We start from the raw sequence: 25,720 nt of genomic DNA, 5'->3' as shown, positions 1-25,720 counted from the left end.
CTGGCCGCTGTCCCTCAGTCCCTCTCCCTCAGGGTGATATCTGTACACTGACCAGTGTCCCTCAGTCCCTCTCCCCCGGGGGGATATCTGTACACTGACTGGTGTCCCTCAGTTCCTCTCCCTCAGGGGGATATCAGTGCACTGACTGGTGTCCCTCAGTCCCTCTCCCTCAGGGGGATATCTGTACACTGACCGATGTCCCTCAGTCCCTCTCCCTCAGGGGGATATCTGTACACTGACCGGTGTCCCTCAGTCCCTCTCCCTCAGGGGGATATCTGTACACTGACCGGTGTCCCTCAGACCCTCTCCCTCAGGGGGAATATCTGTACACTGACCGGTGTCCCTCAGACCCTCTCCCTCAGGGGGATATCTGTACACTGCCCGGTGTCCCTCAGTCCCCCTCCCTCAGGGTGGTATCTGTACACTGACCGGTCTCCCTCAGTCCCACTCTCCCTCAGGGGGATATCTGTACACTGACCGGTCTCTCTCAGTCCCTCTCCCCCAGGGGGATATCTGTACACTGACCGGTGTCTCTCAGACCCTCTCCCTCAGGGGGATATCTGTACACTGACCGGTGTCTCTCAGTCCCTCTCCCTCAGGGGGAATATCTGGTGTCCCTCTTTCCTCCTCTTGTGTCCTGCGTTGTGACCCTGTGCTGTGACCCTCATTTCCAGCTCTCCCTGGTGAAGAGTCAGGGCTTCGACAGAGACCTCGAGCTCTTGATGTTCTCCGAGAAGATCGATGAACCCAGCGCCATCCTCGAGGCAGGACTGGGGTCTGCTGCTCCAGGTGGGGGCTCGTCTGAGAGGGCGAATGTGTCCCATTCTTGTGGGGAGGGGGTGTTAGATGAGAGTTGTATGGGGGTGAGAGGGGAGTGGGAACGTGTGGGATGGGGTTGGAAGGGCGGGAGGGAAGTGAGAGGAGGGCAGGAGTGTTGTGGGATGGACCTTAACATAGGGGAGGGGGTTTGGGAAGTTGGTCAGATGGGGGTGTAGGGGCAGTGGGATAGGTTGGGGTGGAGGGTGATATTTTGTGAGTTTGGTCAGGTGGTGATGGGATGGTGCTCTGATGGGGTGAGGAGGGATTGGGATGGGGTGTGAGATGCAGTGTGGGGATGGGATGGTGCTCTGATGGGGTGAGGAGGGATTGGGATGGGGTGTGAGATGCAGGGTAGTGATGGGATGGTGTTCTGATGGGATTAGGAGGGATTGGGATGCGGTGTGAGATGCAGGGTGGGGATGGGATGGTGCTCTGATGGGGTGAGGAGGGATTGGGATGGGTTGTGAGATGCAGGGTGGGGATGGGATGGTGCTCTGATGGGATTAAGAGGGATCGGGATGCGGTGTGAGATGCAGGGTGGGGATGGGATGGTGCTCTGATGGGGTGAGGAGGGATTGGGATGGGTTGTGAGATGCAGGGTGGGGATGGGATGGTGCTCTGATGGGGTGAGGAGGGATTGGGATGGGGTGTGAGATGCAAGGTGAGGATGGGATGGTGCTCTGGGGTGAGGAGGGATTGGGATGGGGTGTGAGATGCAGGGTGGTGATGGGATGGTGCTCTGATGGGGTGAGGAGGGATTGGGATGGGGTGTGAGATGCAGGGTGGGGATGGGAGGTGTGCCGGATGGCTCAACCCGGAAACGGGGGGAGGGGGGTGTCCTGAGCTCCTAGATCTCCAGCGTGGAATGGGTCATTTGCGAAGTGTCCTCGCCCCTGACAGGCTTCTCTTTCCCTGACACAGGGACCCTGATGTCCGACCCCATTGTCATGGTGAATCTCTTCCCCCGATTTCCTGAGGACTCCCAGGGCGTGCCGGCAGGCGAGTTCATTTTCCTCATGGATCGGTCAGGCAGTATGGGAATGCTGATGTCCCACGGAAACGCCAGGTCCCGGATCCAGTGTGCCAAGGTAAATCCGGCCCGGGATGCTGAGGGAGCCGGAATCAGTATCGTCGGCCGATGGGAATCAGTTACGCGGGTCCGTTTCGTTTTTCCGGCCGGGATGTGGAGTTGTGGGAATGCCCAGGAGAGTCTTCAGGACTCACAAGTTCTGTTCCCCTCCACAGGACACACTGCTCCTGCTCCTCAAGAGCCTTCCCATGGGATGCTTCTTCAACATTTACGGATTTGGGAGCCGCTTCACCTCGTTCTTCCCGTAAGTGGGAATTTTCATCCCGGGGCCGGGAACTTGAGGGCCAGAATTCCTGGGTAGAACCTGACCCAATCATTTCCCATTTTGATTCATTCATGCCCCTCCTCCCTCCGCCACATTTGTGACCCCCCCCCACACACACCACCCACCTTCGCCAACACCCCACCCCGTGCCCGCCACCACTCCCTGTATAAAATGTGAGCAGGGAAGATCGGTAAAAATAAAACCACAAATAATCTTCATAACGTCGAGCAGTCGTTTGTATCTTCTGTCTGGTTAGTGATTTGCTCCGTAGGTCACTGGGTCAGCAGTTACTAGCACATTAACCACATTGCTTGTTGTCTTCATCGGCTACCACCAGCTCAGTTTCAGTGGCTGGTGTGTATCCTCTTTCCTTTACCCTCTTCTTTCACTGCTGAGTCAGTCATTAAAAGCTCAAGGTTACAAAGTACATCTGTTATCAAAATATGTATGCATGAAACAACCCTTGAGATTTGTCTTTCCACAGGCACGAAACAAAGAAAACTATGGAACCTGTTCAAAGTAAAACATTAAACCACACCCTCCCACGCCCATGCATAATTAAACTAAATCGCGCAAGCTGCAGAAAAGACGAGCAAAGAACAGAGAATATAAAACACAAAATCAATAGAGTCCAGGCATCATAACGTGACCTGTGGAGTCCAATACATAAACCGCATCGATTAACTTTGCACAAGGCCCAGTACTCCAGCACAATACTCCAGCAGCATTGAGCAGAGAATTCAAGCACAGACACCTTCCTTCAGGAGCAGCAAGTGGGAGACTGTCACCCAAAGACACTGAGAGACTGTCACGCAAAGACACCGGGAGACTCTCTCACCCAAAGACACTGAGAGACTGTCACGCAAAGACACCGGGAGACTCTCACACAAAGACACTGAGAGACTGTCTCGCAAAGACACCGGGAGACTCTCACACAAAGACTCTGAGGGACTGTCACGCAAAGACACCGGGAGACTCTCACACAAAGACACTGAGAGACTGTCACGCAAAGACACCGCGAGACTCTCACGCAAAGACTCTGAGAGACTGTCTCGCAAAGACACCGGGAGACTGTGACGCAAAGACACCGAGAGACTGTCTCGCAAAAACACTGAGAAACTCTCACGCAAAGACACCGGGAGACTCTCAAGCAAAGACACTGAGAGACTGTCACACAAAGACACTGAGAGACTGTCAGACAAAGACACCAAGAGACTGTCACGCAAAGACACCGGGAGACTGTCTCGCAAAGACACCGGGAGACTGTCTCGCAAAGACATCGAGAGACTGTCACGCAAAGACACCGGGAGACTCTCATGCAAAGACACTGAGAGACTGTCAGACAAAGACCCTGAGAGACTGTCGGACAAAGACCCTGCCTCTGACGGAGTGAGCGACAGGGCGGTAGACAGAGGTGAATACCCACTTGTCTTCTGTTCTTACCTCGATGATTTCAATCTTCCTCGACAGTTCAGTCGGTGAGGAATCATTGGCCCACACCCCATCTCCAGGCCGCACACTTTCTTACTGAACCCCCTCGGAGACAGCAAAGCACCCAATTGCTCAATTGGCCCGAAAGCACACCACCAAAATGTGGATCACAGCTTCCAACACCACATTGGAAAGAAAAAGAAGATATTTTTAAAAAAGTGGGAGAGTCATTTTGTGAACAGTGTGGAGGACGCCAGTTGTTTGCTGGCGCTGTCTTCTTCCGGATAGCCATCAAGCTCCCAGCGGTTCCTTATGCATTTTTTCAGATCAGGACCCACTCACCGGGAATCACGGTGTGTCCTCCTTCTCTTGGAGGCAGACACCTGTTGAGAAGCAGAGCGGACAGCTCGAGTTAATCTCACACAACAGTTAACTAAACTGTCTGCCATGATGTGTCTTATCAGCCTCCCTGAGATCTGGAGCTCCCGGCAGTGACGTGGGACACCCTGTTACTACCTTGAATGGACTTTGTTTCATTTTCTTGTTTGGGGTTGCCCTGAAGACCACAGGAAGAGTTTAGGCGACGGTACACCTTCCTCATGATTCTCAATCAGTCGTTGTCTGATCATTCCATTCATTTGTCTGGCTTGTCCTGATGACTCTGGGTGATGTGGACAATGAAACCACCATTCAACGTTCATCAGTCAACATAATACCTGACAAACTCTCCCAGTGAAATGTGTTCCTTTGTCATGGTCGATGTGACACAGCAATCCGCACCTTTAGATATAGTCCAGGATGAGAGTTTGGCTTTCCTTGCTGTGGTCGTTGACTCGTGAGCAATGACTGTTGACCCATGGTCAGAGGCTGGTGATCTTAACTGTGATGATCTTATTCCCATTTCAGTTTCCTTGTTCCAATTCTTTGGTGGCTTCTAAAAGCTCACTATATAGAACACTCCAATTCATTTTTGGCAGCTTTACCATTTTCGCAATATCTGGTCTCAAGTCATCCATAAAAAATTGTAGAATCCTCGATGTAATCTTCATTTATCCTGAAGCCTCTGAAAACCTTAAGCACGTTGTCCTGTAGCATTCCTCGTATTCAGAAACATCCTCAGGAATATTTTACTTACAAGCCATCACTTTCCTCCAATCAGTCCACATTCTTCCAACCACCTCTCAATTGCATTCCAACCATCTTGCGTATTTTGTTAATTGTCTTTAATGTTGTTGTCAGCTCGATGAGTCAACTGTACTTTACAACATAGTAGACAAATATTTGAATGCCATTATATGGGTGCAGTTTGTTCTTAATACGATAAAGATCAATCCAAGTCTTTATACTTTCACTTTTTAGGAAATGGAATTTCTTTGGACCATTAGACTCCTTTCTCGGTTCAGGTGGTTGATGAAAAACCATCTGTCTCCTTTCATGGGTTGTATCATCAGTCCCGTGTGTTTTCACTTCCTTGGTCTTTATTGGGGCAAATTGTACCACAGCTGCCAATCCTGTTGCTTCATCACTGTCATCCTCACTCGTGTCACTAGAGGTCGCTGTGGAGTCCATGCTGTGGTTGCTCAGAGTCCGGATGCTGGTGCTGCCTGGGAGGACTCAACGAGGAGGGCGTTTCCCGAGGAGAAGTATTACTGGCCAGACTGCGCTTGAGCTCCCTGCTGAGCTTTCCCACACTGCCACAGTTTACTTGGAAGCTCCACACAATGCACTTTGATTCGATTCCACTTACCATGTTGTGTTCTCACTTGCTCAGTTGAAGCAGGAATTTGCTATTTAGACTTTTTACCATCTCTGTCACACTGATTTTGTAATTGATCACAGTTTTCCTTACCTTTTGCATTTGTTCAATTAACTTTGATGAATTGACTCATTCTGCCAAGTCATAAATGATGCTTTCCACTGTGCCCACTTAGTTACAGATTTGAAATTCTAATGCATCTTTCAGAACTGTGGTAATACTGCTGATGTCCAGTCACTTAACCCTTTCCCAAGGACAGTCTCTGGATCTTATTCCGTATCTTCTTAATATCATGCAAGGTTCACATTTCATTAGACTCAACCTTGATTTCATCAAGTTGAAATGTTTTATTCAGTAAAAACTCAAACCCTTAGTCATCTGTGTGCATGTAATAACTGGAGATTCAGCTCCCTCTTTTCCTGTAGCAGGTTTCGTGGCTTTGGCCATTGTCTATGTTTGAGTATAGTTGAGAATAGGAGCAAAGAGGTCCTTCTGCAGTTGTACAAGACCCTGGTGAGACCCCACCTGGAGTATTCTGTGCAGTTTTGGTCTCCAAATTTGAGGAAGGACATTCTTGCTATGGAGGGAGTGCAGTCGAGGTTCACAGGGTTAATTCCCGGGATGGCGGGAATGTCATATGTTGAAAGATTGGAGTGACTGGGCTTGTATACACTGGAATTTAGAAGGATGAGAGGGGATCCGATTGAAACATATAAGATTATTAAGGGATTGGACACGCTAGAGGCAGGAAATATGTTCCCGATGTTGGGAGAGTCCAGAACCAGAGGCCACAGTTTAAGAATAAGGGGTAGACCATTTAGATCGGAGTTGAGGAAAAACTTTTTCACCCAGAGGGTTGTGGATCTGTGGAATGCTCTACCCCAGAAGGCAGTGGAGGCCAATTCTCTGGATTCTTTCAAGAAAAAGTTAGATAGAGCTCTTAAAGATAGCGGAATCCAGGGATATGGGGAGAAGGCAGGAACGGGGTACTGATTGTGGATTATCAGCCATGATTACAGTGAATGGCGGTGCTGGCTTGAAGGGCTGAAAGGCCTACCCCTGCACCTATTGTCTATTGTCTATATTCAATCTTGTGTAATACTTAATTCATATGTACTTTTATCAGTTGGACTATGATTAAAATACCTTTGGCTTGTGTTAAGGTATTATTGGATTACAATCAGAATATCATAGGATTGCAAAGAACAGTTTTCTTTTCTCATTAGATTTCAGTCTAAATATTTTTTACACACCAGATTATAGGGTCTGTTAGTTACTCCACTGCTTAGGAAGAATTTAATTTGAGTGCATTATAAATTCTAGAGACCATCTGAGTTTTCCAGAGTAGCAATGTAAAGAATAAGAGAGCATTCCTTCAGTCTTAAACCTGCACTAGGTCAGGGGCTTCCCCACCCGGGGTCCGTGGGAACCTTTGTACTAGATGGTATATTGAAGCAATAACTAGATGATTTGGAAAATAAGGAGGAATGTCTTACTTCCAATTTAATTATGCACGTGAAAAATTTCCTCTTCATCTCTGAATCTTTCAAGTCCTTAAATCTTCACAACTGTCCTGCCGACTACACCAAAATTGATGGCTTATAATGTTTTTGATCTGAGGTTCTTCAGAAGTCAAGAATGAGGCATAAAACTTTTTGTTTTGACCATTATTAAGTGTTACAAGAACAAAGAAGACAAAGTCAGGAAGATGAAGCGCAAGGGAGCAGAGAGAAGGAGCAGTGGGATGGGGTAGTGAAGAGAAACAACTAACGTGGTCTAGTTCTCTTAATCCAAGTTGCTGATAACACACACATTCTATTCAAATTCTTTTTCTTAAATTAACCAATAGGATAGCCCCTGTTCAAGTACTGTGATGCCTTCAACTGCAACCACTCCAGAACACATGTCTATAAAGCAGAGTATTTCAGTAACTATACAAAAATACAAACAAGCATAAGAAGGTCAAACTACAAGGGAAATAACACTTACGATATCCAATCCAACAGCCCCTCTCTCTCCTGCACCCCGATCTGTTCTGTCAGCCCCACTTCTCCGCGCGAACCCCATCCCCTCTGCTCCCTCCCTATGTCTGCCTTGGACGTAGTTGTCATGTTGTCATCGGATTACCTCCCCCTCAACCTGTACAGGAAGAGTGTTGAGTACAATCAGACCTCCGTGCAAGAAGCACTGTCTAAGCTGAAGGAGATGGATGCGGATATGGGTGGGACAGAGATCCTGCGGCCCCTGTCGGCCATCTACACAACACCCTGCGTGCCGGGACACCCGCGACAGGTAACAGACACACTTCTCCCCGAGACCCCGGGGTTTGCCCTGGGACGGAGTGGGAATGAGGAGGAGAAAGTGAGAAAAGTGGGAGGCTGTGGGAATGAGGGAGAGTGAGGTGAGGTAAAGGGGAGGCAGTGGGAATGGGAGAGAGAGGAAGTGAGGTAAAGGGAGCAGTGAGAATGGGGAGAGAGGGAGTGAGGTAAAGGGGCAGTGGGAATGGGGAGAGAGGAAGTGAGGTAAAGGGGCAGTGGGAATGGGGAGAGAGAGAGTGAGGTAAAGGAGGGAATTGGGAATGGGGGAGAGAGGAAGTGAGGTAAAGGGGCAGTGGGAATGGGGAGAGAGAGAGTGAGGTAAAGGGGCAGTGGGAATGGGGAAGAGAGGAAGTGAGGTAAAGGAGGGAATTGGGAATGGGGAGAGAGGGAGTGAGGTAAAGGAGGGAATTGGGAATGGGGGAGAGAGGAAGTGATGTAAGGGAGGCAGTGGGAATGGGGAGAAAGGGAGTGAGGTAAAGGGGCAGTGGGAATGGGGAAAGAGGGAGTGAGGTAAAGGGGCAATGGGAATGGGGAGAGAGGGAGTGAGGTAAAGGGGCAGTGGGAATGGAGAAAGAGGGAGTGAGGTAAAGGGGCAGTGGGAATGGGGAGAGAGGAAGTGAGGTAAAGGAGGGAATTGGGAATGGGGAGAGAGGGAGTGAGGTATAGGGGGCAGTGGGAATGGGGAAAGAGGGAGTGATGTAAGGGGGCAGTGGGAATGGGGAAAGAGGGAGTGAGGTAAAGGAGGGAATTGGGAATGGAGAGAGAGGGAGTGAGGTAGAGGGGCAGTGGGAATGGGGAGAGAGCGAGTGAGGTAAAGGGGCAGTGGGAATGGGGGAAAGAGGAAGTGATGTAAGGGAGGCAGTGGGAATGGGGAGAGAGGGAGTGAGGTAAAGGAGGGAATTGGGAATGGGGGAGAGAGGAAGTGATGTAAGGGAGGCAGTGGGAATGGGGAGAGAGGGAGTGAGGTAAAGGGGCAGTGGGAATGGGGAGAGAGGGAGTGAGGTAAAGGAGGGAATTGGGAATGGGGAGAGAGGGAGTGAGGTAAAGGGGCAGTGGGAATGGGGAGAGAGGGAGTGAGGGACAGCTCAAAGGGGGAATTTGTGAGTGGGATGGAAGCAGAGAGTGAGAAGCTCCCTGCTTCTTGTAGTCACATTATGATGTGTTTTTCGGTACAATTGAAAAGTGGATTGTGTGAGTGGGAGTTAGGGATCGTGGTGGTGGGAGAGAGGCTGAGACTGGGAAGGTCCCTGCATTTGTAATCCCTCTCTCTCTCGGTGCTGTTGGAAGATTGTGGAAGAGCAGGGTTTAATCGACGGCTTGTGGGTTGGACTGTAGTTCACATTATGTTGTGTTTTTCGGGGCCTTGGATCTGGATGGCCCGCAGATAATGAAGATTGAGCTGAACTGAATGTGCATTCTTTCATTTTTGTGTTTTATATTTTGAACTTTCACCCGTTCTTTTTGTTTCCTTCTGTGTGATTTGTTTCTTGTGGTGGTGGGGGGGTCGTAGTGATGTTTTTTTCAATGGGTTCCATGGCTTTCTTCTATAGTGGCTGTCTGTGCCGGGGAGGAGGGGAATCTCAGGGTTGTATAGTGCATACATACTCTGATTATAATCGTACTTTGAATCCTTTGGTGAGAGAATTCAGAGAGGGGAATGAGAGGCAGAGTGAGCGAGAAGTCAAAAGAGAGGCAGAGTGAGAGAGGGCAATGCAGTAAAATGGGTGGAGATGAGAGCGAGACGGACAGGAGTGAGGGGATGTGAGATTGGGGGGTGAGTGATGGAGAGAGGGAATGAATGGGAGGAAGGGAGAATGAGGGAGGAAAGGGACAGATTAGGGAATGTGTGAGGGGAGAGACAGAGAGAGAAATGAAACAAGACAGAGAGGGGGACATAGTTGACACAATGCGTGAGAGAGGGTTGAGGAGAGACAGGGAACGAGAGAGACTGGGGGCAAGAAAGAATAAAAGAACAAGAAACAAGGACCAAGAGTAGAGAAAGAGGTGGGGTCGGGGAGAGGGAGTGTGAGGATTTGATAGGTCTGCAGGGGGGTGCAGAAGTGATTCACCAGGGTTGTTGCCTGGGAAAGAGAGAGGCTGGTCTGTTCCCCCCAGAGCGGAGCAGAGTTTGAGGGGATGGGACTGAGGTTTGTACCACAATGAGGGTTTAGATACCGCTGACAGCAGGAAAATCTCTTCCACGTCAGAGCCGGATAAACTGGAGGACGTTGATGTAGGTGAGGGAGAGGTGACTTAGAGGGGATCCAAGGGGGACCTTCTTCACCCCAGTGGGATTTATTATTAATTAATTTATACAGCATGGAGTAAGCACTACCGACCTTTCGAGCCACGCCATCCCAGCAACCCCACAACCCTGGTTAAGCCTTCCCTAATCACAGGACAATTTACAATGACCAGTTATGCCAACCAGTACGTCTTTGGACTGTGGGAGGAAACCGGAGCATCCGGGAAAAACTCATACATTCTGTGGGGAGGATGAGCCAGGTACCCAAGGGAACAAGCAGATGCTGGGAGATGGGGGGGATGGGTCAATAAGGATGGGTTAGTTTAGACATAATGGCCTTGTTCCCAGGATGCCTCTCTGCCTCTCTCCTAGCTCTTTGTGTTCACGGACGGTAAGGTGTTCAACACCAAGCAGGTGCTGGCTGAGGTTCAGAAGAACAGCCCCAGTCACAGGTGAGGCGAAAACTGTCCCCTCAGGCAGCTCCCACCCATCGTCCCCTCTGGCAACTCCCGGCCTCTCGTCCGCTCCGGACCCCTCCCCCGCCCTGGCCCGTTGTCCCCTCCAGATTCCTTGTTCCCCCGCCCGTCATCCCCTCCAGACCCCTCCCCACTGGCCCGTCATCCTCTCCGTTCCCCTGCCGGCCCGTTGTCCCCTGTGGACCCCTCCTCCTTCACACCCCCCACCGCCTGTCATCCCCTCCAGGCATCCCCCACCCCACCCGTCGTCCTCTCTTGGACAGGAACAATAGTAGCAATCTGTCCCATGCATGCATTGTATTGGAGAACTACCTTTATGACTGAAAATGGGCCCCAAAGACCACGCAACAAGCAAGTTGACCTGCTGTGAATCCCATGATGGTTCCACCACTCCCCATCCCGTTCTCCAGGTATTTTTCCTTCGGGATTGGTGAGGGGGCCTCCACAGCGCTGATCAAAGGCATCGCCAAGGCGGCCAACGGGAGTTACGAATTCATCACCGGGGAAGACAGGATGGAGCCCAAGGTACTGAGGCAGGGGCAGGGTTTGGTGGTGGTGGTGGGGGGGTTGTCGGGATGCTCTTATTGGGGGTAGGACCTTGGGTGTGGGGGAGCCTGAAATGGTGTGGGGGGGGTGACACCCTCAGAAATGTACAGGGAACAGCAGCTGGCTCAGTGGCACAGTGGTGAGGGCCACTGTCTCTCAGTGCCTGATCTCGGAATCCCAGGTTCGATCCCAACTTCCGCCACTGTGTGTGTGTGTGAGAGGGAAGAAGTGTGTCTGTGAGGGAGCGGGGCTGTGCCTTGGACAGTGGGTGAGACTGACCCTCATGTGCAGGTTGATGGGTTAATTGGATTAACCATTCCCCATTCCTCCTACCCCCACCTGAAGGGGAGAATTCAGGGTGTTTCTGTGCTGAACCTCCTTGTGATCTGGGGGACGAGGAGGAGACTCTCGGAGGCCTGGGGAGGAGAGGAGAAGCCCCGGGACAGTGCAACACCTCAGACTGGGGGAGCCCAAAATGGGAGAGGGATGGACGGGGTAGTGTGTAGGCTTTCCCAAAGTGAAGGGGGATCAGGTGGAGCCAAGGAAACCACACTCTGATCAGACAGTGCCTGATTCTAGAGCTGAAGAGAGGCTGGGTGGGACGCGGAGACATCCTCGTAAGCTGGCCCCTAACCCTGGGTGGGGTCTGAGGAAGAATGGACCAGGCACTGAAGGGGGGGGTCTCTGAATCCCCTGGGGAGCATAGGACCCATGAGATGGGATGGAGCCTGCAGAAGTGGCTGTGTTGATCTCTTTCTGTCCCGACAGGTTCTCCGGACCCTGAAGTATGCCCTGCAACCCAGCGGGACCGGGCTGAGCCTCAGCTGGGACCTGCCCCCAGGGGTGGAGGCCATACTGCTGTCACCCCTCCCCAGCACGCTCTTCAACCAGCAGAAAACCATCGTCTACGCCCAGCTGAAGGGACAGGTGAGGGTCAGGGGTGGGGAGACGGAGACTGCTAGTGTGCATTGAGGCCAAAGCAGGGTCACCTCACCCTTCTGGGATGCCTGTTATCCCAGGAGTCTCCCTTTCAGGGGCCCTTGTTAAAGGGGGACTCTCTCTCCCCATCACAGATCCATGTTAAAGAGGGTGTCTTTTTCTATCCAGGACCCCTGTTAAAGAGGGGTTGTATCTTTGTCTAGGACCCCTATTGAAAGGGGAGTTCCTCTCTGTCAGACACCACTGTTAAAGGGTGTGTCTCTCCATTGGAACCCCGGTTAATTGGGGGTGTGTCTCTCCATTGGAACCCTGGATAATCGGGGGGGGGGTGTCTCTCCATTAGAACCCCGGTTAATCAGCTGTGTCTCTCTGTTGGGACCCTGGTTATTGGGGTATCTCTCCCCCGGGTATCCCGGTTAAACAGGGAGTCTTTCTGTCAGAGACCCCTGTTAAAGGGGGTCTTTCTCCATTGGGGTCCCTTGTTATGGGGGAGTCGGTCTTTGTCAGAGACACATGTTAAAGGGGAAGGGGTCTCTCTGTTGGGGATCCCATTTGAAGAGGGTCTCTCCTGTTACGGAGGTGGGGGCGGGGGTTGGAGGTTCAGACAGACAATGAACCTCACCTGGTGGCCACTGTCCCCGCTGTTCCCTGACTGTTTCTGTCTCGTAGATGGATCCCAAGCTGGAGTGTGGGGTGACACTGAAATATTCACTGGGGGAGCAGCCGATACAAGCTGAGACCAGGTTTAGCCTGAGACCCGTCGAGTGCAGGAGGTAACTGTCTGCAGATCCTTCTCCTCTGCCCCCCCCCCCACCTCGCCATATAAAAATCCTGGCTTCAGGAATAGTCCACACTCCCCCCCCCCACCCTGTCCCCGTCCCTTGTCCCAGTTCAGGATTACTACTACCCACCAACCCAAATAAACCCTCCCACCTTCAAGGTTCTTGAGGGATCCATGCAAAGAAAACATGAAACAGCCAACATGTTAAAAAAAGAACAAATCTCACAAACGGCCAGAAAAAACGAGTGAGAAACACAGAATATAGACCAACAAACCACAGATTCATTGAAACAGTCTCGTCAAGTTCAGTTCAGTTCAGTTTAGCACTGTGTTGTACATTGACTGCAGGCCGCAGAGGCAGTCCACCCCTGATCAAAACCACACAAAATAGCAATAGAAAAGGAGTAACCAGAGGTCAGAAACACACATAAGGTGCACTGCAGAGTCCAGTCCACAAACCACGTCAATTAGACCTTGCCCAAGACCCAGGAGTGCAGCATCACCTTCCAGCAGCAGAGAGGGGGAGTGGGTCGGGTCGGGGATGAATACAGGATTGCTTTGAGTTGATGGCCTTGGCCGTGATCAAGCACTCTTCTGGAGATTGGAATGCATACAGCATGGTTGTAACAGACTTTATTAAACAGCTCTAGTTGGGTGTGTTCCCACTAAATCATTCAGAGAAGCCCTGAATGAACCATGAGAGCTGAAACCTCAGATCAGAGGCATTCGAGTCTGGAGACCCAGGAAGCTACAAGGGGTGAAGGTATGATCTTCGGGAGAAGTGGAGGATCCGGACCCAGCTTGAATCCACGAGGGATGCTTGTCTGCTGCAGCAGGGTTTGAAAGCTATCACCTCCTCCAAAGTTAAATCAAGCAACAAGGGGGACAGCAGGGCTTCACTTGCAGATCAGCTCATTGCCTCCATGTTCACTTTGACCACCAGAACATGGAGAGACCGTGGCATCTCCCTCTGACCCTCTGATGTCAGTACCGGAACCTGACGTGAGGGCTGAGGGCTGCCTTCGGGAGTGTGCATCCCAGGACAGCACCTGGACTGGATGGGGAACCTGGCCACGTACAAAGACCTGTGCTGACCAATTGTGTCACTGAGATCTTTAAACTCTTGCTTCGGCAGTGTGTGGTGCCCGATGGCTTCGATTATACCAGTGCCCAAGAAGATCGTGGAGACCTGCCTCAATGATCCTTGCCCAGTTGCATTTGCATCCACAGAGATGAAGTGTTTTGAGGGGCTGGCAATGAAGCAGGTCGTCACTGACTGAGAGGTGACATGGATCCGCTCCAATTTGCCTACCAGAGAAACAGGCCCACCGTAGATGCCATCTCATTGGTTCTTCACACAACCCTGGAACATCTGGACAGCAAAAGGTGCAGACATCAGGATGCTCTTTAATGACTACAGTTCGGCAGTCAATACCATCGTCCCCTCAAAACTAATCAATAAACTCCAAGACCTTGGCCTCAGTGCCGCCTTGTGCAAATGGATCCTCACATGTAGACTCCAGTCACTATGGATTGGCAACAACATCTCCTCCACAATCTCCATCAGCACAGGCACACCACAGGGCTGTGTGCTTAGCACCTCGCTCTACTCACCTTGCACCAATGACTGTGTGGCTAAGCAAAGCTCCAACACCAAACTCAAGTTTGCTGATGACACCACTGTTGTGGGCCGTATCAAAGGTGGTGCTGAATCAGCATACAGGAGGGAGAATGAAAATTTGCTTGAGTGATGTCGTAACAACAATTTCTCTCTCAATGTCAGCAAGACCAAGGAGCTGATTCTGGATTTCGGGAGAGAACCCAGAGGTCTATGAGCCAGTCTTCACTGGAGAATCAGAGCTGGAGACGGTGACTTTAAATTCCTGGGTGTTATTATCTGAGCGGATCTATCCTGGAACCAGTACTTGTCCTATTGCATAGAAAGCTCAACAGTTTCCCTGGCAGAATGCAGAGATATGGCATAGCATCTAAAACTTTGACAACCTTCTATCGATGTGTAGTGGAGAGTGTATTGACTGGCTGCATCACGTCCTGGTATGGAAACACCAATGCCCTTGAATGGAAAATCTTTCAAAAAGTAGTGGAATCGGGCCAGTACATCACAGGTAAAACCCTCCCTACCATGAGTACATCTACATGAAACATTGTTGTTGGAAAGCAGCATTCGTCATCAGAGATCCCCACCAACTAGGCCATGACTCTTCTCACTGCTGCCATCAGGTAGAAGGTTCAAGAACCTCTGGACCCACACCACCAGGTTCCAGAACAGTTACTACCCCTCAACCATCAGGCTCTTGAACAAAAGGGGATTACTACACTCACTTGCCCATCACTCAGATGTTCCCACAACCAATGATCTCACTTTAAGGACTATGTTATTTATTGCTATTTATTTGCATTTTCATTTGCACAGTCTGTTGTCCTCTGCACTCCGGTTGATCTTTTATTGATCCTGTTACAGTTACTACTCTTTAGATTTGCTGAGTAAACAAATGAATCTCAGGGTTGTATATGGTGTCATATCAGTACTTTGATAATCACATTTACTTTGAACTTTGACCACCTGCTCGCCTTCTGCTCTCATCCCCGTTGATTTCAATCCTGCTAGACACTTTAATCGGCGAGAAAGGGAGTCGATACGGACTAGCGCCCCGTCTCAAGGCAGCTTGGCCACCAGGGCGTACGCTCTGCCCCAAACCTCATCGGGCTCCCTCAGAGACGGCAAAGCACCAGGTCGCATGATGGGTCCAAAACCACACCGCCAAAATGTGAATCAGAGGTCCCAATCGCGCACAACCTTGGAGCAGAATCATATTTCAAAGTAGTAGTTTTGTGAACAGTCTGCAGGACGTCGCCGCTGGTCACGCTGTTTGCTGGGCACATCTTCTGGCTCATCGCACCGGTTGAAGAGCATGATGATTGAGGGGTAATTGCTGTTCCTGAACTCGAGGGTGGGTATCCTGAGGCTCCTGTACCTTGTCCCTGATGGCAGCAGTGAGAAAAGGGCATGTCCTGTGTGGCGGGAGTCCCTGATGACGGATGCTGCTTTCCTGTGACAGCGTTTCCTGTAGATGTGCTCAATGGTGGGCAGCTGTGATGGGCTGCGCTGTATCCACTACATTGTGTCAGCTTTTCCATTCAAGCACGTTGGTGTTTCTACCCTGGGCTGTAACACAACCCGTCAATATAATCACAACAGCACATCTAAACACAACTCCATCTCCCCTCCCCCCCCCTTTCGCCCTCTCTCCTTTCTCCCCATTTCCCTCTCCATTTCCAACCCTTTCCCCCTCCCTCCCTCTCTGCAGCTCCTGTGTCCACCGTCTGGCAGCCAAGACTCTGCTGGGATCTCTGGAACTCAGGCTGGACCGCGACACAGAGCCGGTGAAGAGGCGTCTGGTTGAGATCAGCACCCAGGCCAACGTGGTCTGTTCGCAGACGGCCTTCATCGCCATCAACAAGGAGCTCGGCCAGACCGTGCAGGGACCCCTTATCCGCAGGGACGTCCCCCTCTGTGCAGGTTTGTGTTGCTATTTGCCATGGGTGGTGGGTCGGGGAGTGGGTGATGGGTGCTGAGTGGTCATAAACTCGACCTCGCTGGGGAACAGGGGACTGGCGCTCAGCTGGAGGTGGAGTGAATCGGCTGGGTGAAATCCCCCTCATTTAAAGGGAGGGACAGAGAAGGTGTGGACCCCCAGCCCACTCTGCACCTCTCTCCCCATGTTCTCCACCCTCTCCACCTCCATCTCCCGTCTACTGCCCCACCGTCTTGCCCCCCTTCCTATCCCCTCCTCTCTAACCCCTGACCCTGGGGAGATGTATCCCATTTTCTGCTCAACACGCCCAAAATACAGGAGGAACTCAGCAGGCCGGACCTCCCTCTGGCGTTCCTGTCCCCACCCCACCCTCTTTCCTACCTTCCATGGCCTTCTGTCTCTTCCAACAGTCAACTTCCGAGCTCTTTGCTTTATCCCTCCCCCTCCAAGTTTCACCTGTCGCCTGGCATTTCTCTGTCCCTTCCCCCCACCTTTCAAATCCCCCCCTTAGCTTTTCTTTTCATTTCTCCAGGCCTGCCGAAGGGTTTCGGCCTGAAACGTGGACTGTGATTTTTTACATAGGCGCTGCCTGGCCTGTAGATTTTGTGTGTGTTGCTCGGATTTTCAGCATCTGCAGACTTACTCTAGTTTCTGATTTCATTTTCCCCTCTCTCGTTCCCTCAATGAGTTGCCCTCCTCCTCTGCCACCTGCACAAATGGTATTTCTTGCCAGTTTCAGGGAATGGTCACACATCCTCCAATTCCCTTTCCCTCCCTCCCCCTCTCTATCTTCCTCCCTCTCAAAGTCTTTTTCTCTTTCACGGCTCTATGACTAACCTCTCTCTCCCCCTTTTCACCTCTGTCTCTCCCTCTCCACCTATCCCCCCCCTTTCTCTCTCTCTCTCTCTCTCTCTCTCTGTCACCAACTTCTCTCTCTCTCCCCTGACTCTCATCCCACGCTTTCCCTATCCACCACTCTCTCCCCTCCCCGACACACTCTCTCCCTCTTCTCCTCACTCCCCCATTCCCCTTTTCTGGTACCCTCCATTCTCCTCCCCCCTCTCCATTCCCCTCCCCCTCCCCATTCTCCTCACCCCTCCCTATCTTCCATACCCCACCCCCGTCTCCCCGATCTCTTCCCTTTTCCCCTCCTCCCCGTTCGGTTTCCTCTGCTGCCGTTCACTCCGTCCCGCCGTCTCCCCAGCCCCTCTCTGTTACCCACACCCTCTCCCTCCACCTCACTCTCTCCCTGCCACCCCCCCGCCTCTCTCCCCAACCTCACCCTCTGCCCCTTCTGCAGACCCGAGCAAGATGGAAATCATTTGCCCCTCTCTCTGCCCCTCAGCGAAAAACCAAGCTCTTCAAAGGCCAAGAGCAAAAATGGCCAGTCCTGCATCCATTTTCGGTAATTGATCTCACTTCCTTCGTCTCCCATTCACTGTCTCCCTCCCTCCCCATCTCCCTCCCTCCTCATCTCCCTCCCTCCCGTCTCCCTCAACCCCATCTCCCTCACCCCCGTCTCCCTCAACCCGTCTCCCTCCCTCCCATCTCCCTCAACCCCGTCTCCCTCAACCCCATCTCCCTCAAACCCATCTCCCTCAAACCCGTCTCCCTCCCTCCCCGTCTCCCTCCCTCCCGTCTCCCTCCCTCCCATCTCCCTCAACCCCGTCTCCCTCACCCCCGTCTCCCTCAACCCATCTCCCTCAAACCCGCCTCCCTCCCTCCCGTCTCCCTCACCCCCGTCTCCCTCAACCCGTCTCCCTCAAACCCGTCTCCCTCCCTCCCGTCTCCCTCCCTCCCGTCTCCCTCAACCCCGTCTCCCTCAACCCCATCTCCCTCAAACCCGTCTCCCTCAAACCCGTCTACCTCAACCCGTCTCCCTCAACCCCATCTCTCTCAACCCCGCCTCCCTCAACCCCTTCTCCCACAACCCCGTCTCCTTCAACCCCATCTCTCTCAACCCCATCTCCCTCCCTCTCCATCTCTCTCCCTCCCCACCTCCCTCAACCTCTTCTCCCTCAACCCCGTCTCCCTCCCTCCTCATCTCCCTCCCTCCCGTCTCCCTCAACCCTGTCTCCCTCAACCCTGTCTCCCTCCCTCCCCGTCTCCCTCCCTCCCGTCTCCCTCCCTCCTGTCTCCCTCAACCCCGTCTCCCTCAACCCCGTCTCCCTCAAACCCGTCTACCTCAACCCGTCTCCCTCACCCCATCTCCCTCACCCCCGTCTCCCTCACCCCCATCTCCCTCACCCCCCATCTCCCTCACCCCGTCTCCCTCACCCCGTCTCCCTCATCCCCCTCATCTCCCTTAACCCCATCTCTCTCCCTAGCAGTTTCCCTCCCCCCTCCCTCTCCGTCAACATCACCCCCGTCTCCCTCAGCCCCGTCTCCCTCCATCCTGCCTCCCTCCATCCCGTCTCCCTCACTCCCCCGTCTCCCTCACCCCGTCTCCCTCATCCCCCTCGTCTCCCTTAACCCCATCTCCCTCCCTAGCAGTTTCCCTCCCCCCTCCCTCTCCGTCTCCCTCACCCCCGTCTCCCTCAGCCCCGTCTCCCTCCATCCTGCCTCCCTCCATCCCGTCTCCCTCATCCACCATCTCCCTCTCCCCCTTCTCTCTCACCCCCGTCTCTCTCACCCCCCATCTCTCTCACCCCCTGTCTCCCTCACCCTCCCATCTCCCTCTCCCCATCACCCTCACCTCCCGTCTCCCTCACCCTCTCCTCCTTCGCCCCGTCTTCCTCACTCCCATTCTCCCTCAACCCCCTCGTCTCCCTCACCCCCTCGACTCCCTCAACCCTGTCTTCCTCCCTCACAGTTTCCCTCCCTCCCTCGCAGTCTCCCTCACCCCGTCTCCCTCACCCCCATCTCCCCCCGCTCTCACCCCTTCCCTTCATCCCCACTGTCTTCCCAACACCCTCACCACCCACTCTCCCCTACTGTCCTCACTCTCCCTGCCGCTCTCTACCCCGCACTCTCTTTCCCCCGACCCTCTGTCCGTACCATTAACCCTGTGAAGACGTATTCATTTTCCCTTCTCTCTTCCCCTCAGCGAGTTGCCCCTCTCCTCCGCCACCCCCTGGACAAATGGGAATACCTGGCTGTAGTTTCTGGAAGTGGAAGGCCACTTCTTCCGTCTCCCTGTCACTTCCTCCCTCCATCCCCTCCACCTCCCAGCCCCTCTGACTTCCAAGCCCCTTTTATTTCCTCTTCCCCCTTCACTCTCAACCCCCCTCGCCCTCTCCCCTTTGCCCTCTCCCCCTCACCCTCACCCCTTGCACTCTCCCCCCTCGCACTCTACTCCCCTCGCCCCCCCTCGCCCTCCTCCCTCGCCTTCACCCCCCTCGCCCTCCCCCTCACCCTCCCCCCTTGCCCCACCTCGCCCCTGCCTTCTTAGCCCTCTTTGCCCTACTACACCTCTTACCCCCACTTACCTCCCCTCTCCCTTCTCCCATCAACTCTCACCCCTCCCCTCCATTCTCCCCCCACTCCCCTCTCTTTCACCCATTTACCCTCCCTCTCTCCATCAGACCTCCCTCCTCCTCTCCCCATCACACCTGTCTCTCCCCATCTCTCCTCCCTCTCCTCCCACCTCCCTTGCCTCCTTCTCCCTACCCATCACCATCCCTCTGCCCCTGTCCATCCTTCACCCATCTCCCACCCCAGTCTCCCTTCCCCCCACCGGTCTCCCTCCCCCATCTCCTCCCACCATCACCCTTTCCCTTCGTCCCCACTGTCCTCCCAACACCCTCCCCACCCACTCTCCCCCTGCTCTCCTCGCTCTCCCTGCCACTCTCTGTCCCTGCGCTCTCCTTTCCCCCGACCCTCTGTCCGTACCATTAACCCTGTGACGATGTATTCATTTTCCCCTCTCTCTTCCCCTCAGCGAATTGCCCGCCTCCTCCGCCACCCCCTGGACAAATGGGAATACCTGGCAGCAGGTACGGTGAGTGCTACCATTTCTCGTGCCTCCTTGTCACTCCCTCCTCCCTCCCTCCCTCCTTCTCCACCTCCTAGCCCCACTCCACCTCCCAACTACCTCCCGCCCCCTTCTTGCCCAGAATTTCTCACCGCCCTCTCGCTCACCACCCTCTTGACGCCCCTGTTGATGCCCCCTCCCATCCCCCAACTCTCGTTCTCCTCTCGTCCCCCCTCTAGTCCCCACCTCTCATCCCCACCTTTCGTCCTCCCCTCTAGTCCCCCCACTTGTCCCCCCCACTCGTCCCCCCTCGTATTCCCCCCTCCTCTCCCCTCTTCCCCTTTGCCCCTTCTTGACCCCCCAACTCGCGCCCTCCTCTCGTCCCCCACCTCTTGTCCTCCCACTCGTTCCCCCTCGTATCCCCCCTCCTCTCCCCTTCTTCCCCTTCCACCCCCTTCTTGACCCCCTAACTCGCTCCCCCCATCACCCCCTCTAGTTGCCCACTTTCTTGCTCCCCCCCCCTCCCCGTGAAAGCTCCGTGCACTTTCAGTGGGGCAGGGTAATGGAGGGATCCCAGATGTTTGGTTTGGGAGGGGGTGGAGGAGCCTCGTTGGGGGGGGGGGTGGAGGAAACTCGTTGGGGGGGGTGGAGGAGACTTATTGGGGTGTGGAGGAGACTCGTTGGGGGGGCGGAGACTCGTTGGGGGGGGTGGAGGAGACTCGTTGGGGGGGCGTGGATGTGGTTGGGGGCTGTTAACAGAAGTGGGTCGGGGTCCAGTTGTGGACAGTGGGTGGGTTGAAGGATTAAAGTTTGAGATGGGGGGAGGTGGTTTAGTCGGAGGAAATGTGCTCCCGTGTAGAGCCGGGGCAATCTGGAATACAGTTAGTGTCTGCAGGGTCGTATATCACTGCAGTTTCTGCAAGGGGATGCAACAGTGGTGGCAGTAGGTGGGGTGGGGAGTGATGGAAGGGGCTGTGGCAGACATGGATGAGATGGGGACAGTGGGCATGGAGTCAGAGTCAGACAGCAAGGAAAGAGGCCACTCAGCCCAACACATCCATGCTGACCCCGTAGCCTACCTGAACAAGTACCTCTTCCCGCATCCTCTGCTATCCATGTACCTGTCCAAGTGGCTTTTAAAGGTGATTGTTCCCACCTCCGCCTCCTCCTCAAGCAGCTTATTCCACATAGGCACCTCCCTCTGGGTCAAACTGTTGTCCCTCAGGTCCCCTCATAACCGCTCCCCTCTCACCTTAAACCTGAGCCCTCTGGTTTAATTCTCCCCTACCCTGGGGCAGAAAGACTGAGTGTGTTCACCCTGTCTCTGTCCCTCATGGTTTTGTCCACCGCAATCTCCTATGCTCCTAGGAATCAAGTCAATATAACTCAATCCCTTGTGTCCCGAAAACATCCTCGTAAATCACTTCTGTACCCTTTCCAGTCACACGGATTCTTGCCTCTCGGCAGGTGGACCAAAACTGAACGAATGAGCACACACACACACACACACTCACACACACCAACACACTCACTCACTCACACACACACACACACTCACACTCACACTCACACACACACACACACACACACAGACACACACTCTCACACACGCACACACTCGCCCTCTTCACCCCTTCACCCTCTTAGCCCTCTTTGCCCTATTACACCTATTACCTCCTCTCTCCCTTCTCCCATCAACCCTCAACCCCTCTCCTCCCTCTCCACATCACACCTCCCTCTGTGCCATCTCCCCTGCCACCTTTCCCTCCCGCTCACCATCCCTCTGCCCCTGTCCATCTCTCCCCGTTCACCCCTCTCCACCCTCTGCCCCTTCCATAAGTCTCCCTTCTCCATCCTTCACGAGTCTACCTCCCCCCGTCTCCCTCCCTCTCCGTTTTCCTCTCCCGTCTCTCTCCCCCCCACCCCCCTCGCCCTCCCCCTCACCCTCTCCTCCATCGCACTCTCCCCCTCGCACTCTCCCCCCTCACACTCTCCCCCTCGCCCTCTTAGCCCTCTTTGCCTTATTACACCTCTTACCCACACTTACCTCCCCTCTCCCTTCTCCCATCAACCCTCACCCCTCCCCTCCATTCTCCCCCAACTCCCCTCCCTTTCACCCATTTACCCTCCCTCTCTCCGTCACACCTCCCTCCCCTTCTCCCCATCACACCTGTCTCTCCCCATCTCTCCTCCCTCTCCTCCCACCTCCCTTGCCTCCCTCTCCCTACCCTTCACCATCCCTCTGCCCCTGTCCATCCTTCACCCATCTCCCCCCGCAGTCTCCCTTCCCCCCACCGGTCTCCTCACCCGTCTCCTCCCACCATCAACCTTTCCCTTCGTCCCCACTGTCCTCCCAACACCCTCCCCACCCACTCTCCCCCTGCTCTCCTCACCCTCCCTGCTGCTCTCTGTCCCTGCGCTCTCCTTTCCACTGACCCTCTCTCCGTACCATTAACCCTGTGACGATGTATTCATTTTCCCCTCTCTCTTCCCCTCAGCGAGTTGCCTGCCTCCTCCGCCACCCCCCTGGACAAATGGGAATACCTGGCAGCAGGTACGGTGAGTGCTACCATTTCTCGTGCCTCCTTGTCACTCCCTCCTCCCTCCCTCCCTCCTTCTCCACCTCCTAGCCCCACTCCACCTCCCAACTACCTCCCGCCCCCTTCTTGCCCAGAATTTCTCACCGCCTTCCCGCTCACCCCCCTCTTGACGCCCCTGTTGATGCCCCCTCCCATCCCCCAACTCTCGTTCTCCTCTCGTCCCCCCTCTGGTCCCCACCTCTCATCCCCACCTTTCGTCCACCCCTCTCGTCCCACCACTTGTCCCCCCCACTCGTCCCCGCTCATATCCCCCCTCCTCTCCCCTCTTCCCCTTCGCCCCTTCTTGACCCCCCAACTCGCGCCCTCCTCTCATCCCCCACCTCTTGTCCCCCCCTTTCATCCCCCCTCTCGTCCCCCACCTCTCGTCCCCCCCTCTCATCCCCCCCACTCGTTCCCCCTCGTATCCCCCTCCTCTCCCCTTCTTCCCCTTCCACCCCCTTCTTGACCCCCTAACTCGCGCCCCCCTATCGCCCCCTATAGTTGCCCACTTTCTTGCTCTCCCCACCCCCCGTGAAAGCTCCGTGCACTTTCAGTGGAGCAGGGTAATGGAGGGATCCCAGGTGTTTGGTTTGGGAGGGGGTGGAGGAGTCTCGTTGAGGGGGGGTGGAGGAGACTCGTTGGGGGGGGTGGAGGAGACTTGTTGGGGTGTGGAGGAGACTCGTTGAGGGGGTGGAGGAGACTCGTTGGGGGGGCGGAGACTCGTTGGGGGGGTGGAGGAGACTCGTTGGGGGGGCGAGGATGTGGTTGAGGGCTGTTAACAGAAGTGGGTCGGGGTCCAGTGTGGACAGTGGGTGGGTTGAAGGATTAAAGTTTGAGATGGGGGGAGGTGGTTTAGTTGGAGGAAATGTGCTCCCGTGTAGAGCCGGGGCAATCTGGAATACAGTTAGTGTCTGCAGGGTCGTATATCACTGCAGTTTCTGCAAGGGGGTGCAAAATGTGGTGGCAGTAGGTGGGGTGGGGAGTGATGGGACGGGCTGTGGCAGACATGGATGAGATGGGGACAGTGGGCAAGGAGTCAGAGTCAGACAGCAAGGAAAGAGGCCACTCAGCCCAACACATCCATGCTGACCCCGTAGCCTACCTGAACAAGTCCCTCGTACCTGCATCCTCTGCTATCCATGTACCTGTCCAAGTGGCTTTTAAAGGTGATTGTTCCCACCTCCATCTCCTCCTCAAGCAGCTTATTCCACATAGGCACCTCCCTCTGGGTCAAACTGTTGTCCCTCAGGCCCCCTCATAACCGCTCCCCTCTCACCTTAAACCTGAGCCCTCTGGTTTAGTTCTCCCCTACCCTGGCGCAGAAAGACTGAGTGTGTTCACCCTGTCTGTGTCCCTCATGATTTTGTCCACCACAATCTCCTATGCTCCGAGGAATCAAGTCAATATAACTCAATCCCTCGTGTCCCGAAAACATCCTTGTAAATCACTTCTGCACCCTTTCCAGCCACACAGATTCTTGCCTCTCGGCAGGTGGGACATACACACACACACACACACACACACACACACACACACTCGCCCTCTTCACCCCTTCACCCTCTTAGCCCTCTTTGCCCTATATTACACCTCTTACCTAATCTCTCCCTTCTCCCATCAACCCTTACCCCCCTCTCCTCTCTCTCCCCGTCACACCTCCCTCTCTGCCATCTCCCCTGCCTCCTTCTCCTCCCGCTCACCATCCCTCTGCCCCTGTCCATCCCTCCCTGTTCACCCCTCTCCACCCTCTCCCCCTTCCATCAGTCTCCCCTCTCCATCCTTCACCAGTCTCCCTCCCCCCGTCTCCCTCCCTCTCCGTTTTCCTCTCCCGTCTCTCTCCCCGCCCGCACTCTCCCCCTCGCCCTCTCCCCCTCACTCTCTCCCCCCTTGCCCTCCCTTCTTGCCCTCTCCCCTCCTCGCCCTCTCGCCCTCTCCCCGTCTCCCCCTCGCCCTCTCCCCCTCACCCTCTCCCCTCTCGCCCTCTTAGCCCTCTTTGCCCTATTACACCTCTTACCCACACTTACCTCCCCCTCTCTTCTCCCATCAGCCCTCACCCCTCCCCTCCATTCTCCCCCAACTCCCCTCCCTTTCACCCATTTACCCTCCCTCTCTCCATCACACCTCCCTCCCCCTCTCCCCATCACACCTGTCTCTCCCATCTCTCCTCCCTCTCCTCCCACCTCCCTTGCCTCCTTCTCCCTACCCATCACCATCTCCCCCCCCCCCCGTCTCCCTTCCCACCACCGGTCTCCCTCCCCCGTCTCCTCCCACCATCACCCTTTCCCTTCGTCCCCACTGTCCTCCCAACACCCTCCCCACCCTCTCCTCGCCCTCCCTGCCGCTCTCTGCCCCTGCGCTCTCCTTTCCCCCGACCCTCTGTCCGTAACATTAACCCTGTGACGATGTATTCATTTTCCCCTCTCTCTTCCCCTCAGCGAATTGCCCGCCTCCTCCGCCACTCCCTGGACACATGGGAATACCTGGCAGCAGTTACGGTGAGTGCTACCATTTCTCGTGCCTCCTTGTCACTCCCTCCTCCCTCACTCCCTCCCTCCTTCTCCACCTCCTAGCCCCACTCCACCTCCCAACTACCTTCTGCCCCCTTCTTGCCCCAAATTTCTCACCGCCTTCCCGCTCAACCCCCTCTTGACGCCCCTGTTGATGCCCCCTCTCATCCCCCAAATCTCGCCCTCCTCTCATCCCCCCTCTGGTCCCCACCTCTCGTCCCCCCTCTCGTCCCCCCTCTCGTCCCCCCTCTCATCCCCCACCTCGTCCCCACCTCGTCCACCCCTCGCCACCCCTCTCATCCCCCCACTCGTCCCCCCACTCGTCCCCCCTCCTCTCCCCCCTCCTCTCTCCCCTCCTCTCCCCCCTCCTCTCCCCCTTCCCCTTCCCTCCTTCTTGACCCCCAACTCGCGCCCTCCTCTTATCCCCCACCTCTCGTCTCTCCCCTCGTGCCCCCAATAGTCCCCCTCATATCCCCCCTCCTCTCCCCCTCCTCTCCCCCC

At 54.5% G+C, this 25,720-nt stretch overlaps 1 protein-coding gene across 1 annotated transcript in view; it reads left to right on the top strand.

The window, feature by feature from the left end:
* The window catches only part of LOC140203668 (von Willebrand factor A domain-containing protein 5A-like), a 34,005-nt gene extending 8,723 nt beyond the window's left edge, over positions 1–25,282 (top strand). The window contains exons 6-17 of the mRNA XM_072269716.1: positions 675–789; positions 1,741–1,907; positions 2,065–2,153; positions 7,509–7,653; positions 10,297–10,376; positions 10,811–10,925; positions 11,715–11,873; positions 12,555–12,658; positions 15,996–16,207; positions 20,104–20,158; positions 22,635–22,695; positions 25,148–25,282. Coding sequence (XP_072125817.1) covers positions 675–789; positions 1,741–1,907; positions 2,065–2,153; positions 7,509–7,653; positions 10,297–10,376; positions 10,811–10,925; positions 11,715–11,873; positions 12,555–12,658; positions 15,996–16,207; positions 20,104–20,158; positions 22,635–22,695; positions 25,148–25,282 — 1,437 coding nt within the window. The remainder of the gene's footprint in view (positions 1–674; positions 790–1,740; positions 1,908–2,064; positions 2,154–7,508; positions 7,654–10,296; positions 10,377–10,810; positions 10,926–11,714; positions 11,874–12,554; positions 12,659–15,995; positions 16,208–20,103; positions 20,159–22,634; positions 22,696–25,147) is intronic.
* The last annotated feature ends 438 nt before the right edge of the window (positions 25,283–25,720 follow it).

Source organism: Mobula birostris, chromosome 10 (genome assembly GCF_030028105.1).
Source record: "Mobula birostris isolate sMobBir1 chromosome 10, sMobBir1.hap1, whole genome shotgun sequence".
NCBI classification, from domain to species: domain Eukaryota; kingdom Metazoa; phylum Chordata; class Chondrichthyes; order Myliobatiformes; family Myliobatidae; genus Mobula; species Mobula birostris.
Note: the sequence above shows the minus strand (reverse complement) of the source record. Positions and strands in the feature narration are given on the sequence as shown.